This window comes from Pristiophorus japonicus, chromosome 15 (assembly GCF_044704955.1).
Source record: "Pristiophorus japonicus isolate sPriJap1 chromosome 15, sPriJap1.hap1, whole genome shotgun sequence".
Lineage (NCBI taxonomy): Eukaryota > Metazoa > Chordata > Chondrichthyes > Pristiophoridae > Pristiophorus > Pristiophorus japonicus.
The window spans coordinates 157236139-157252501 of NC_091991.1; the positions used below are offsets into that span (position 1 = coordinate 157236139).

At 43.4% G+C, this 16363-nt stretch overlaps 1 protein-coding gene across 3 annotated transcripts in view; it reads right to left on the reverse strand.

The window, feature by feature from the left end:
• LOC139281161 (E3 ubiquitin-protein ligase MGRN1-like) overlaps positions 1–16363 on the reverse strand; it is a 164233-nt gene that overhangs the window by 140461 nt on the left and 7409 nt on the right. For 2 of the 3 annotated variants that reach the window (XM_070901172.1, XM_070901174.1), the window contains exon 1: positions 12679–13157. The exons of the other annotated variant lie outside the window; for it this stretch is intronic. In XM_070901172.1, coding sequence (XP_070757273.1) covers positions 12679–12766 — 88 coding nt within the window. In that variant the 5' untranslated portion in view covers positions 12767–13157. Of the gene's footprint in view, positions 1–12678; positions 13158–16363 lie in introns of those variants that run through there. 3 annotated transcript variants of the gene reach the window in all.

The following is a 16363-nucleotide window of genomic DNA, read 5'->3' on the forward strand; positions in this document are numbered from 1 at the left end:
GTATATCTATTACATTAAGCCCCTTTATTCTGTTTCAATATTGGTATCAGAAAAACTGGTTTGGGGAGGGGGTGGGGGCATGGGAATTGCCAACCCAGATGGAGAGAGTATTCTGAATTAGCATAAGTGTCTAATTATTTAAAAGGGCTGTGACTGTGGACTCAGTTGTTACAGGTAGCCATTGTTCTCTGTAATTATTTTTGTTTCAAAAAGGGGACTGGTGTCCAATGGTTCATTTTCACAACAAAACTAGGTTTTAAGAGTTTATGGTCATAAAACATGTGAAAAATACTGCAACCAGTTTTGTCCATTGTTTTGAATCATAAAACAAGGTAACATTCAGTATACTGATGGAAAAAATTTTTTTTAACACATCCGGTTTACAATATATTTTAAGTATATGCTACACTTGCTTCAAAAGAGGATGTGTTGCAAAAATTGTACAACAATTTAAAATATCGGTCAACTTTCTATTGTTTTTTTAAATACATAAATGCAGCGGTACTCTGTATTTAGTTAATGACAACAGCAAAATACTGCAGATGCTAGAATCTGAAATAAGAACAGAAAAAGCTGGAAATACTCAGCAAGTCAGGCAGCATCTGTGGAGAGAGAAACAGAGTTAACGTTTCGGGTCAATGACCTTTCGTCAGAACTCTATATTGCAGAAAATCTCTTGAGATTAATACTCCCCTTCTGGGGCGACTGCAACATTGTCGGACCCAAACTTCTCAGCCTTTTTAAACAATATGACAATTGTGTTCTGTGATTGCACATATCGTTGTTGCATTGGACCATTTATCAGTGGAAATTAGAATCATTTGCTTATCAGGTCTTCTTAAAAAAAAAGGACATCATCATCTCTAAAGTTGTTAGGAAAGTTTTATCCCCTAGTTTAGAAACAAAAAAAAGTTCAAGCATCCAAAATATTTGGGCATGAGGACATTTTTCTATTTCAATATGACCATGTACTTTATACCACTTCAAATGAAAATACCATTAAAACCAAGGGTTTTTGTTACACATAGGTTTTAGTAGTTTCCAATGATCCTTACACGATATTTTAGCCCAGCAATAGAAAAAGAGACGACAGGACTGAGTTAAAGCATGAACTGCAGGCCTTAATCAATTATTCCAGAATAAACAATGGAGCATTCATTATGAATATCAGCCAATGTTTTCAGCTTTGGAGGTTTCAGCTCTGGAACAGCAAAGCCTCAAAACTTTGTTCATGATGATAAATAATCTTGTTTTCGGAATGCATATCAAATGTTAATTCCCATTTCCTTGGCAGACTGGGACAGATTCTTTTATTATACCATAGATTAGTTGAAAGAAATAATACTTCAGTGTTGTGGTATCTGTAAACAACTATTCTGGCTATGAATTCCATCTTTTAAATGGGGTGGGAAGAAAGGGAAGAGAGAATTGAATGTTGCATGAATCTTCACTCACCTAAATTTTGCATAGAGCGATAATTGCAAACTGACTGCTGTCTCGCAGGTACTTCTCGTTATTGGGCCACAATTTACTGTCAAAATAATGGTGAGGGCAACAGCGCTCACCGTTATTTATGCACAAATCGGAGAGCAACTTCAGGCGAGTGCAGATGCGCAGTTAATCACAAAAATCCCGAAGCTGTTGTCCGAGATGCGCTGCTCCCAAGTAAGCTGCACGAAAACAGTACCTCGCCATCTGAATCCCTATTCAAAAACATTGAACGGCGTGAAATTCCTGCACTGACGTCATAGATACAGACTAAACTCGCCACAGAAAGTTAGGATTTGTCCATTTCAGTCCAAGTATCCTTTTTAATGGAGTGATAAGTCTTAATTACTGCTTGAAAAAAAACTTTTCTGACACTGAAAATTGCCACGGGACGCAGACTTGAACAGATATGGCAGACAACTGATTTAGCCATTCACCGGCAGATCTGGCTGGATCAAATAAGCACCATCGGGTGTGCCAAAACTGCTCAGTATTCCAGGATCATTCTGCAATGCAAAGATAATCACCAGCTTCTCTTTACTACAAACCGTCTTCTTAAACCCCTTACCCCTCTTCCACCCTCACCTCCAAGTGCGAGGAGCTCATGGACTTCTTTGCCTCTAAGATTAAGACGATCTGTTCAGCTGCCTCTGCCACTTTTCTTTCTTCCCCTAGGGCCAAACTGCCTCCAAGATTCCCCATTGCCCTAGCTCTGAAGCATCTTTCTCCAGTTTCTCTCCGATCTTCCCTCCTGACCTCTCTGCGCTCATCTTGTCCACTTCCTGCTCCCTCGACTCTACTCCCATTAATCTGCTGACCGCCCAACTTCCTTTTCCGGATTCCTTGTTGGCTGATATTGTTAACGGTTCTCTCTCTCTCCGGGTAATATACCCCTCTCCTTAAAATCTGCCGTTATCACCACTCTCCTCAAAAAAACAACTTTTGACCCCTCTGTCATTGCAAACTACCGCCCCATCTCCAACCTCCCTTTCCTCTCCAAAGTCCTTGAACATGTTGTCGCCTCCCAAATCCGTGCCCATCTTTGAATCACTCCAATCAGGTTTCTGCACCTACCACAGTACCGAAACAGCTCTCAAAGTTACAATGACATCCTATGTGACTGTGACAAAGGTAAACTATCTCTCCTTGTCCTTCTCGACCTATCTGCAACCTTTGACACGACTGACCGTTCTATCCTCCTCCAACTTGAGGCCATCCAAAACTCGGCTGCCCGTGTCCTAACTCGCACCAAGTCCAGTTCATCCAGCACACCTGTGTCTCCTCCCTCTCTCTTTTCCCTCCCCCCCCCCCCCCCCAAAACATCATGCAAGTTCGAGGAACAGCACCTCATCTTTCATTTAGGCACTTTAGAGCCTTCTGGACTCAACATCGAGTTCAAAAATTTCAAAGCGTAACCGCTGCCAATCTTTGGCTCCCTTCCCTTCCCCCCGCCACTCCTCTCCCTCCCCTCCCACCTCAGAGCTTATTGCTTTCTTTTTTTCTCCTTGTCTCGAATGGCAGTTGGTCATTATCCTGCCATTCACACCCTATCTTGACTAATGTTATTCTAACTCCTGGAATTACCATTTGAATTTGGGCCATCATTCCTTTTGTCACTCTAATCTCTCCTGTATTTCACTCGATCACAGACCCTCCTTTTTGTTCTTTCTTCCCCTCCCCCTTTCAGCGCTGGTTAAGAATCTGTTCTTTCCGAACACTCTCCAGTTCTGACGAAGGGGCATCGACCCGAAACGTTAACTCTGTTTCCTCTCCACAGATGCTGCCTGACCTGCTGAGATTTCCAGCATTTTCTGTTTTTATTCCAGATTCCAGCATCCGCAGTATTTTGCTTTTGTATTTGTGCAGAACTGTCTACAACACAGGTACAACACAAAGTTCTATTCCAGTGATATTACAAATAGGAAATATACCCACAGCCACCCATTCCAATTTAGGATCACTGTCAAGTGATATTTCAGATCATATGAGCAAGTTCTACACAAATTGACTATTCTCAGAATGTCTCCATTAAAACACAACATCTATGGCTAACTGAGGAACATCACTAAATATATAGGGAACATGTGGTCCCAAGGCTCCAAGGATGCAATCATTCATTTTAAATATTGTGGCACATTTTCCTCGCTGGGCTGCTGAGGTATTACATCATGCAACACTGTGTTTCTTTAAGCTGACAGGCAGAAAACATCAACAGTTTGATCTAGTATTCTGATATCTAATTTAAGTAACCAGTTTGATCTAGCATTCTGATTGATTGAAAAACTTCTGAAACTCTTTCAGTCAGAGATAGATTTCCAAAAAGAGAATGACGGCAGATGAAAATGAATAAATTTAGTAGTTTTGTCTACAAAACAGTCACTACATTTCAAAATAATTTGTTGCATGGGTATTCTGCGGCGAGTGGCTCACCTCCAGACTCCCCAAAGCCTCTCCACCACCTGCAAAACACAAGTCGTGTGATGAAATACTCTCCACTTGCCTGGCTGGGTGCAGCTGCAGCAACACTCAAGAGGCTCAACACCATCCAGGACAAAACAGCCTGCTTTATCGGCACCCCATCCACTAGCTTAAATATCAACCACCTCCACTACTGGCCACAGTGTCAACTATCTACAGGATGCAATGCAGCAAGTTGCCATGATTTCTTTGACAGTACCCCTGAAAACTATGACTTCCACTACCTCCAAGTCACACACCAACCCGATTTGGACATACATCGTCATTCCTTCACTGTCGTTGGGTCAAAATCCTGGAACTCCCTACCTTCATCACATGGACTTCAACAGTTCATGGATGCCCACCACCATATGCAGAGAGGAGGCCCAGCAGGGAGTCGGGAGACGGAGCGGGACGTCGAGGAGGCCTACAAGAGGCCCAGCGTCGGAGAGGAGGCCCAGCAGGGAATCGGAGGCGGAGTGGAACGTCGAAGAGGCCTACAAGAGGCCCAGCTTCGGAAAGGAGGCCAGCCGGTGCAGCTGCAGCAGGGAAGCAAAAAGTAGTAGAAAGAAATCGAAAGGTGACGGCAAGGGGGTAAGTGATTGGTGAGTAGTTTTTTTTTCTTTTCTATATCAGTGAGTAACCTTTAGCATTGTTGTTGCCAATTTAAGTATATCTAAGGGTTAAGTCATGGCAGGAGAGCTCGGACACGTGTTATGCTCCTCCTGTACTATGTGGGAAGTCAGGGACGCTTCTAGTGTCCCCGATGACTACGTGTGCAGGAAGTGTATCCGCCTGCAGCTCCTGACGGACCGCATTGCGGCACTGGAGCTGCGGGTGGATTCACTCTGGAGCATGCACGATGCTGAGAATGACATTAATAGCACGTTTAGCAAGTTGGTCTCACCGCAGGTAAAGAGTACACAGCCAGATAGGGAATGGGTGACCAACAGGAAGAGCAGTGGAAGGAAGGTAGTGCAGGGGTCCCCTGCAGTCATCCCCCTGCAAAACAGATACACCACTTTGGGTACTGTTGAGGGGGCTGACTCATCAGGGGAGGACAACAACAGCCAAGTTCGTGGCACCGTGGGTGGCTCTGCTGCACAGGAAGGCAGGAAAAAGAGTGGGAGAGGGGATTCAATTGTAAGGGGAATAGATAGATGTTTCTGCGGCCGCAACCGACATTCCAGGATGGTATGTTGCCTCCCTGGTGCAAGGGTCAAGGATGTCTCGGAGCGGGTGCTGGGCATTCTGAAAAGGAAGGGTGAACAGCCAGTTATTGTGGTGCATATAGGTACCAATGATATAGGTAAAAAACGGGATGAGGTCCTACAAGACGAATTCAAGGAGCTAAATTAAAAAGTAGGACCTCAAAAGTAGTAATCTAGGATTGCTACCAGTGCCACGTACTCGTCAGAGTAGGAATCGCAGGATAGCTCAGATGAATACGTGGCTTGAGGAGTGGTGCACAAGGGAGGGATTCAAATTCCTGGGACATTGGAACCGGTTCTGGGGGAGGTGGGACCAGGACAAACCGGACGGTCTGCACCTGGGCAGGACCGGAACCAATGTCCTAGGGGGAGTGTTTGCTAGTGCTGTTGGGGAGGAGTTAAACTAATATGGCAGGGGGATGGGAACCTATGCAGGGAGACAGAGGGAAGTAGAATGGGGGCAGAAGCAAAAGATAGAAAGAAGTAAAAGTGGAAGGCAGAGAAACCCAAGGTAAAAAGCAAAAAGGGCCATATTATAGCAAAATTCTAAAGGGGCAAAGTGTGCTAAAAAGACAAGCATGAAGGCTCTGTGCCTCAATGCGAGGAGTATTCGGAATAAGGTGGACGAATTAACTGTGCAGATAGCAGTTAACAAGTATGATGTAATTGTCATCACAGAGACATGGCTCCAGGGTGAGCAGACTGAGAATTCAACATTTAGGAAGGATAGACAGAAAGGAAAAGGAGGCGGGTGGCATTGCTCGTTAAAGAGGAAATTAATGCAATAGTAAGAAAGGATATTAGCTTGGATGATGTGGAATTGGTATGGGTGGAGCTACAGAATACCAAGGGGCAAAAAACGCTAGTGGGAGTTGTGTACAGACCACCAAACAATAGTAGTAAGGTTGGGGACAGCATCAAACAAGAAATTAGGGATGCATGCAATAAAGGTACAGCAGTTATCATGGGTGACTTTAATCTACATATTGATTGGGCTAACCAAACTAGTAGCAATGCAGTGGAGAAGGATTTCCTGCAGTGTATTAAGGATGGTTTTCTAGATCAATATGTCGAGGAACCAACTAGGGAGCTGGCCATCCTAGATTGGGTGATGTGTAATGAGAAAGGACTAAATAGCAATCTTGTTGTGCGAGGCCCCTTGGGGAAGGGTGACCATAACATGGTAGAATTCTTTATTAAGATGGAGAGTGACACAGTTAATTCAGAAACTAGGGTCCTGAACTTAAGGAAAGGTAACTTCGATGGTTTGAGGCGTGAATTGGCTAGAATAGACTGGCAAATGATATTTAAACGGTTAACGATGGATAGGCAATGGCAATCATTTAAAGATCACATGGATGAAGTTCAGCAATTGTAGATCCCTGTCTGGAGTAAAAATAAAACGGGGAAGGTGGCTCAACCGTGGCTAACAAAGGAAATTAGGGATAGTATTAAATCCAAGAGGCATATAAATTGGCCAGAAAAAGCAACAAACCTGAGGACTGGGAGAAATTTAGAATTCAGCAGAGGAGGGCAAAGGGTCCAATTAAGAGGGGAAAATAGAGTACGAGAAGAAGCTTGCCGGGAACATAAAAACTGACTGCAAAAGCTTCTATAAATATGAAGAGAAAAAGATTAGTGAAGACAAACGTAGGTCACTTGCAGTCGGATTCAGATGAATTTATAATGGGGAACAAAGAAATGGCAGACCAATTGGTTCAGTCTTCACAATGGAAGACACAAATAACCTTCTGGAAGTACGAGGGGACCGAGGGTCTAGTGAGGAGGAGGAACTGAAGGATATCCTTATTAGGCGGGAAATTGTGTTAGGGAAATTGATGGGATTGAAGGCCAATAAATCCCTGGGGCCTGATAGCCTGCATCCCAGAGTACTTAAGGAAGTGGCCCTAGAAATAGTGGATGCATTTCCAACAGTCTATCGACTCTGGATCAGTTCCTATGGACTGGAGGGTAGCTAATGTAACACCACTTTTTAAAAAAAGGGAGGGAGAGAGAAAACGGGTAATTATAGACCAGTTAGCCTTGTCTCAGTAGTGGGGAAAATGTTGGAATCAATTATTAAGGATGAAATAGCAGTGCATTTGGAAAGCAGTGGCAGGATCAGTCCAAGTCAGCATGGATTTATGAAAGGGAAATCATGCTCGACAAATCTTCTGGAATTTTTTGAGGATTTAACTAGTAGAGTGGACAAGGGAGAACAAATGGATGTGGTGTATTTGGACTTTCAAAAGGCTTTTGACAAGGTCCCACACAAGAGATTGGTATGCAAAATCAAAGCACATAGTATTTGGGGTAATATACTGACGTGGATAGAGAACTGGTTAGCAGACAGGAAGCAGAGAGTCGGGATAAACGGGTCCTTTTCAGAACGGCAGGCAGTGACTAGTGGAATGTCGCAGGGCTCAGTGCTGGGACCCCAGCTCTTTACAATATACATTAATGATTTAGATGAAGGAATTGAATGTAATATCTCCAAGTTTGCAGATGACACTAAACTGGGTGGCGGTGTGAGCTGTGAGGGGGATGCTAAGAGGCTGCAGGGTGACTTGGACAGGTTAGGTGAGTGGGCAAATGCATGTCAGATGCAGTATAATGTGGATAAATGTGAGGTTATCCACTTTGGGGGCAAAAACGCGAAGACAGATTATCTGAATGGCGGCAATTAGGAAAAGGGGAGGTGCAATGAGACCTGGGTGTCATGGTTCATCAGTCATTGAAAGTTGGCATACAGGTACAGCAGGCGGTGATAAAAACAAATGGTATGTTGGCCTTCATAGCTAGGGGATTAGAGTATAGGAGCAGGGAGGTCTTACTGCAGTTGTACAGGGCCTTGGTGTGGCCTCACCTGGAATATTGTGTTCAGTTTTGATCTCCTAATCGGAGGAAGGACATTCTTGCTATTGAGGGAATGCAGCGAAGGTTCACCAGACTGATTCCCGGGATGGAAGGACTGACATATGAGGTGAGACTGGATCAACTGGGCCTTTATACATTGGAGTTTAGAAGGATGAGAGGGGATCTCATAGAAACATATAAGATTCTGACGGGACGGGACAGATTAGATGCGGGTAGAATGATCCCGATGTTGGGGAAGTCCAGAACCAGGGGACACAGTCTTAGGATAAGGGGTAGGCCATTTAGGACCGAGATGAGGAGAAACTTCTTCACTCAGAGAGTTGTTAACCAGTGAAATTCCCTGCCGCAGAGAGTTGTTGATGCCAGTTCATTGGATATATTCAAGAGTGAGTTAGATATGGTCCTTATGGCTAAGGGGTCAAGGGGTATGGAGAGAAAGCAGGAAAGGGATACTGAGGGAATGATCAGCCATGATCTTATTGAATGGTGGTGCAGGCTCAAAGGGCTGAATGGCCTACTCCTGCACCTATTTTCTATGTTTCTATAAATGCCAGCCTTGCCAGCGGCACCTACATTCCGAATTGATTTTAAAAAATTAAAATGTGAAGTGTTTTGGGATGTTTCCGGGAGATATAAGAGGCTGTATAAGTATAAGTTGCACTTAGTAAAAATAAAGAGAAGTTAAAGGATGAAAAGACAACACAAACAATGTTTCCGTTAAGCTGCGCAGCAGTGTGGAGGTCCCGCGCAGGCCGCTCATCCGCTTTTAAATGGAAAAAAAGCACATGCACGAAAAATTGAATGAAACGCTCAGCCAGTTAAACGGGCCACGCACACAAAAGAATTAGTGGGAACATCGAATACAAGTATAAAATAGAAATTGGAAGACTGGTGAAGGAAATTAGAGCCTGAAGAGAAGGCACATAGAAATAAATATTTTATTGTTTACTTTTAAGTTAGTCAGCTTAGTCAAATATACATAATACATTTCATCAATATTACAGTACACCAGCACATCTTGTGGTATTGCTTACATAAGAGATGGAGGACAGCCTGCTGTATAGTCTCAAACCATGTTTAAAAAAACAGAAGCATCCCTGCTCCCCACAACCCCCGACCTCCCCCTCCACCCCAGGGGCACCAGCTCTGCTGAGCTTAGGTCACAGGTCACATGATCACATGGCATAGGTGGTGGAGCTGGGGCCAATAAAATCACCAAACAAGCATTTTTTTAATAAAATGGACTCCGACAATGCACAAACTACGATGATACACCAAGAAATACAGAAAAACATACAACAAATAAATGGATAGCAAAATTTCCATGGACAGACTCAGTGGTTGAAATCCACACAAGAGCAATCTAGTTCTACAGTGGGGGCAATAATGAAACAACAGAAGGACAAACAAACTGCAGGAAAATTAATGTAACAAAAAATATGTTTGAGGTCCCACAGATAAAGGGGCTTAATCGTACATGCGCAGATTGCAGAGTTGAAGTCAGTGCATGAACAATAGGATAGAGTTTTAAAATTTTAATAGGCTAAAAAAACAGAATAGAAGAAACTATAACAGAGGAAACACTTAAAACTATTGCTCTCGGCTCGGGATAGGGACATGCTTCAGTACACCTGAATTGCTAAATCAATTTTAAACATACAAGCAATAAGTGGCTATGTTTATTGATTTTGTTGTGAATTATGTCTTTATGTGATTATGTTAGAAACCTTATTTTTAGTACTCTGTCCTGGAGTTACTGACAAAACCAGATGGTGGTTCCATTAGTTCCTCTTCTCATCATCAGTTATTCTATTGGTAGCTGTCATATCTGCTTATTACTTGGTCATTAATAGGTTCCCTACTTGTCCAGTTGTGATTGGTTTGTTTTTATGAATGGCATTTGAGCCAATCAGGTTCAAGTGTATGTGTGATATTTTCAAGTGTGACAGAAGTGTGACACTTTGAGGTGTTTACAAGTCTTTGGAGGCAAGGCATTCAATTATACAAATTACAATAATAGTTACTAAACATTTCAATTTTTGTTAAATACCTGGCTCAGAAAAGCAGATTTCTCCAGAAATGATACATTGGTTCTTCTGTTCATTGTTGCATAAAAATAGACTTCCATTTATTTGGTGTCTTTCACATCCTCAGGATGTCCCAAAGCACTTCACAACTATTGAACTACTTCTGGAGTGTAGACATTGTTCTTATGGCAAATGCAGCAGACAATTTGCACACAGGAAGGTCTACTAAACATCAAATGTGGAACACCCCTCTGCTTTTTTGAAAAATGTCATGGAATCTTTTACATTCACTTGAACAGGTAGACGGGGCCTCAATGTTTAACGTCTTATCCAAAATTATTATTCCTTCTCTTCTGTGCTTAATGGCACAAGAAGCAACCCATTTCTTCCGTTGCTTTTTACAACCAATAACTCTGGGTTACTTCCATAACAATGACCTTTCTTATGTGGACAGGTCATTAGCCTGACTCACAACTCCCAAACAGGAAACCCAACCAGATGCAGTGGGAGCTCACCACTGCACTCCCCACAGTCGCGAGGATCCTGCAACCCGTATTAGGTGGCCTGAACTCTCATCTTCACTTGCCAGGACTCATCCAAAATTGAGAGAAAAAAATTAAGGGAAATATCCTTTCTATTTAAATATCAAGCACAACTAGTAATGCTGACAACAAATTTGTACTATTAAAACAATTTAAGATGTACAGTTCCGATACAAGTTGTACAAGAGCTCTTGGCTTTGAATGGGTACAGTATCTTTACTAGCATTAATGATAATTAATTTCTACTTTTCTGTTGAAGGTATTGATTCATATTAGAGTATGGTTCCATGTCTTCACAAAAACACATTTAAGTAGGAGGCACTGGAGAGTAAACGAGAGCTGAAATCCTGACTGAGTTTTCCCCAGCCCCGAAAGCAACAAACTCACCCCCCCCACCCCCACCCACCCCATCATTATCCCCATTGAAGTCAGCTCACTGAGCAGTTTAGGGATGAAACGTAGGATCTACCTGGTCTGTATGACTCAGTATCAGGAGCACATCATAAATGCATTAAAGGACTTAAATTAATTACAAGTTTAAGGTCATCAGTAGTGCACTGTATATAACATGGTCAACTAGTCATTCAAGTTGAGTCAGTGTGACCACAGTGTAAGAGTATACACACACACTTCATTTAATCAATCAAATACCTGGCTTGAGTATTCAGTGACATTTAGATTCAATGAATACTAAATATTTCCCACTACCATCTTACTACTACATCGTGCATTTATACACCACCATCTTGCTGAGATTTTGCTGCGCTCAACCAAAAATGCATCAGCTCTTGCAGCAACATCTATAACAGGTGTAATGTACAACTGGTGAATATATATTATTTCCCAGACATATGTGGTATAAAATAGATTAGGTAAATGGCATCCTATATGGCTCAGAGACATGGACTATATACACTAGACACCTCAAAAGCACTGGAGAGGTACCACCAACGCAGCCCCTACAAGAGCCTGCAAATCCACTGGGAGGATAGATGCACCAATGTCAGTGTTCTCGATCAGGCCAACATCCCCAGCACTGACCACACTCGACTAGCTCCGTTGGGCGGGCCACATCGTCCGCATGCCCAACAAGAGACTCCCAAAGCAAGCGCTCTACTTGGAACTCTTACATGGCAAACGGGCCCCAGGTGGGCAGAGGGAATGTTTCAAGGACACCCTCAAAGCCTCTTTGATAAAGTGCAACATCCCCACCGGCACCTGGGAATCCCTGGTCCAAGACCACCCGAAGTGGAGGAGGGGGGCGCTGAGCACCTCGAGTCTTGTCGCCGAGAGCATGCAGAAATCAAACGCAGACAGCAGAAGGAGCGTGCGGAAAACCAGACTACCCATCCACCCTTTCCTTCAAGTACTGTCTGTCCCACTTGTGACAGAGACTGTAATCCCCGCACTGGACTGTACAGTCACCTGAGAACTCACATTTAGAGTAGAAGCAAGTCTTCCTCGATTTCGAGGGACTGCCTATGATGATGATGATTATACATCAGCTTTAAAGTTAATCGTATTTTTAAAAAGAGCTACCAGGATTGTGATCACATCCAGTGAGACTACTGTACCATTTGTTGCTGCTTTAAACTCAATCATTTCAATAATTCCACAGATTATTAAATTGCCAAAATAATCAGTTAAATCCCCCACCCCCCTACAAAATTATAAGATTGCAGAATCTAATGTATTAACTATTTAGAGCGGTCATATTTAAAACCGGTTTCCAAAAACGTTAAAAAACAAAAATATTGCACGACCAAAAACACTATATAAAAGAAGAAAAATCAAAGCTACTCTCGCAGTTCAATTCCCTAAATACCCGGTCCGAGGTCAATCCCAACATAGACAATGCCCATTGTGCAACATAAATAGTGAATCATTTTAATCACTTAAAACATCTAAGACATTAACAGGTACGGTTGTGTGACGTATATTTGCGGCCTCTTGAAGAGTTGAACCTCGGCCAGGTTCACGTACATGGTAAAAACATTTAATAGCTCATTAAATCTGGAAATGGTAGTAACCGAGGGCCGATGGAACAGACGAGCCGGTGTTCTGTCACTCCCTTACCAGACTTGGGTGGGTATCGGTAGGCCGAGTTGGCCTGGATGTCGATATCCTCGACTCCTGCGATTCTCCTGCTCAGCACCGAGCCCATGTTCTCCCCGCTCAGTGAATAAAGCACCACAAAACAGGCAGCGTCCGATCCCCTCGCACCGCGGGCTGACGGCGGCAGTGAGACAGCAGCCGAGCAACAAAACTGGGCCGTTTAAAACTCAGTTCAACGGGGAGCAAATTGTTGTCTTCAGATTAAAGGGGGGCGGGGGGGAAACAGGCCCTTGTTTGAATCCGAATAAAACGGACATTAAAACACACACAAGAAGAACCTATTCAGAGGGTGTCTTTCGCTGTTAAAGCACAACAAAAAGACGCGAAAACAAAGACTAATTCATATCTCAGTCATGGGAGAAACACGAAGGAAAAAAAAACACCAACAAAAGAACATTTTTTGTTCCGTCATAAAACCGTCGCAAACTTTCCCTGCCGGAAGCGATTGCCCGACGCTTGACGTGCAGGGGATTGTGGGAGGCGTAGTTCGGGGGCGTGGTTTGTAGACTGTGTTGGCGGGAGAAAAGACTACAATCCCCAGCATGCACTGTCACCTCCTCACGTTCTGACAAAGCTGGGAAGTTTCGCGGGGATGGGCTGTGTTTTCATGGAGTGTATTCAGTTACATTGCAAAGCCTGCTAGCTTTTGTGGGCGACAGGATTTTTTTTTAAACAACACTTCAATTTTTCTTCCCCCACCATTGTTTGGAATCCCTGCTGAGATTATGGTCCCATGGATACCACTCCCTTTACTTAACGCAGTCTGAACAATAAAGGGTTCATGCAAGATACTTTGCTCTGTTTATTCATATTGTGCAGGCATGATTGTGAATTTTATAACTGAAGCAAAGTGAACCTTGTAAAAAAAAAAGAACAATACTACCAGAGAAAAGTTGACATGGTAGTACAAACATTTCCCTATTAATAAAGATACCTGGGTACATGTCCTGGTGGAATGTCACTGCCTAGTTTCATTAGATCAGTAAAAAGTGACACTGAGCCAAAAAAGCAGGTCCAGAAGTACCCCCTAATCTGAGGAGGCAGCACTAATACAATAATTTGAACGTGAGGTCCAAGCAAACTAAAATAAATTTATGTTGATGTTAAAATATAATAATATTGTCAATGTCAATTACACAGTGCATGGCTTATGGTCTACAGGGCTGTAGTGATACCTGCCCTCCTGTATGGCTCAGAGACGTGGACCATATACAGTAGACACCTGAAATCACTGGAGAAATACCACCAACGATGCCCCCGTAAGATTCTGCAAATCCCGAGAGGACAGAAGTTCTCGATCAGGCCAACATCGGAGCACTGACCACACTCAACCAGCTCCATTGGGCGAGCCACATTGTCCACATGCCGGACACAAGATTCCCAAAATAAGTGCTCTACTCGGAACTCCCACACGGCAAGCGAGCCCCAGGTGGGCAGAGGAGACGTTTCAAGGACACCCTCAAAGCCTCCTTGATAAAGTGCAACATCCCCACCGACACCTGGGAATCCCTGGCCCAAGACCGCCCTAAGTGGAGGAAGAGCATCCGGGAGGGCACTGAGCACCTGGAGTCTCGTCGCCGAGAGCATGCAGAAAACAAACACAGGCAACGGAAGGAGCGTGCGGCAAACCAGACTCCCCCACCCACCCTTTCCTCCGACTGTTTGTCCAATCTGTGACAGAGACTGTAAATCCTATATTGGACTGTTCAGTCACCTGAGAACTCACTTTTGGAATGGAAGCAAGTCTTCTTCGATTTCAAGGGACTGTCTATGATGATGATGCATGCCCTGCAGTGACCACTGGTCGGGGAAGGCCTTGAACATACCGGTGGCCACCGTATTTTCCCTTTCCAGGGCCATCCAGACACAGACAAGATTGCAGAAGAGAGGAAGGCATCCATCGTGATCATCCCTCCAGAGTGAGCACATCCTGGACCTGTGAATTTCTGTTTTTACCAGGCCCAGGAGCAGACCCACAAAAAGGTCCTCTGACTCAGGCCGCAGATGATACAAGTGGCCTGGGTACCTGTGAAGTGGTTCAAAATCATATTAATGGCACTGCTCAATGCAACACCCTCCACCCGAGATCCCCAATGGTGCAGGGAAGGATCCCCACATTTCCTTTTTATTGTTATTTACTTATTAAGGATGCTCTGTTGTCTTGATAAATGGCTTGTTTATGTTTCTGTTACTTTATTAAAATTTAGTTTTAAAATAACACAATAGTTCTTGCTAAAACAAATAGAACATATGCTACTGCACCTTTCCTAAAGATCAGTTAAGTAACTATAATTAAGTTTTCAGATTAAATTTAGTCCCTTGATATTCCTTGCACTGACCTTACCTGAAAATAATATGGTATAACTTTACAGCACAGAAAAAAGGTCATTTGCTCCATTGTATCTGTGCTGGCTCCCACTGCCCTGCCATCTTTCAGATATAGGCGTCATATTTGACTCTGAAATGAGCTTCCGGCCACATATCCGCAGCATAACTAAAACCGCCTATTTTCACCTCCGTAACATTGCCCGTCTCCGCCCCTGCCTCAGCTCATCTGCTGCTGAAACCCTCATCGATGCCTTTGTTACCTCTAGACTTGACTACTCGAACATACTCCTGACTGGCCTCCCACATTCTACCCTACGTAAATTTTAGGTCATCCAAAATTCAGCAGCCCATATCCTAACTCGCACCAAGTCCCGCTCACCCATCACCCCTGTGCTCGCTGACCTACATTGGCTCCTGCTTTTGGTCATCTGTCGTAATTTCTTATGTGGCTCGGTGTCAAATTTATTTGTTTTGTCTTATAACACTCCTATGAAGTGCCTTGGGACGTTTTACTACATTAAAGCTGCTATATAAATACAAGTTATTGTTGTTGTTGAGACATTAACCGAGATCTCATTGGGCATCTCATGTGGACGTAAAGATCCCATGGCAATATTAGAATAATAAACAGGGGAGTTCTCCCTGGTGTCTTTGCCAATATTTATCCCTCAACTAACATCACTAAAGCAGATTATTTGGTCATTTATCTCATTGCGGTTTGTGGGACTGTGCTGTGCACAAATTGTTTCCTACTTACAACAGTGACTACACTTCAAAAGTACTTAATTGGCTGTAAAGGCCTTTGGGACATCTGGAGGTCATGAAAGTTGTTATATCATTTCTTTCATAACTACAGTTTCTTGTCCCTGATACTGTTTTATGCTCTCTGTGGCTCAAGATGAGCATGATAATTTTTTCAAGTTTTGTTTCTTGTAGATGGATGGAATTTTCTCAGTGTATGTATAACTTATGGCCATTGGAGAGTGGAAATTGAAACCATGAGCTGCCAAGTACTCAAATCGACCTTTAGAAACATAGAAACATAGAAAATAGGTGCAGGAGCAGGCCATTCAGCCCTTCTAGCCTGCACCGCCATTCAATGAGTTCATGGCTGAACATGAAACTTCAGTACCCCCTTCCTGCTTTCTCGCCATAACCCTTGATCCCCCGAGTAGTAAGGACTTCATCTAACTCCCTTTTGAATATATTTAGTGAATTGGCCTCAACTACTTTCTGTGGTAGAGAATTCCACAGGTTCACCACTCTCTGGGTGAAGAAGTTTCTCCTCATCTCGGTCCTAAATGGCTTACCCCTTATC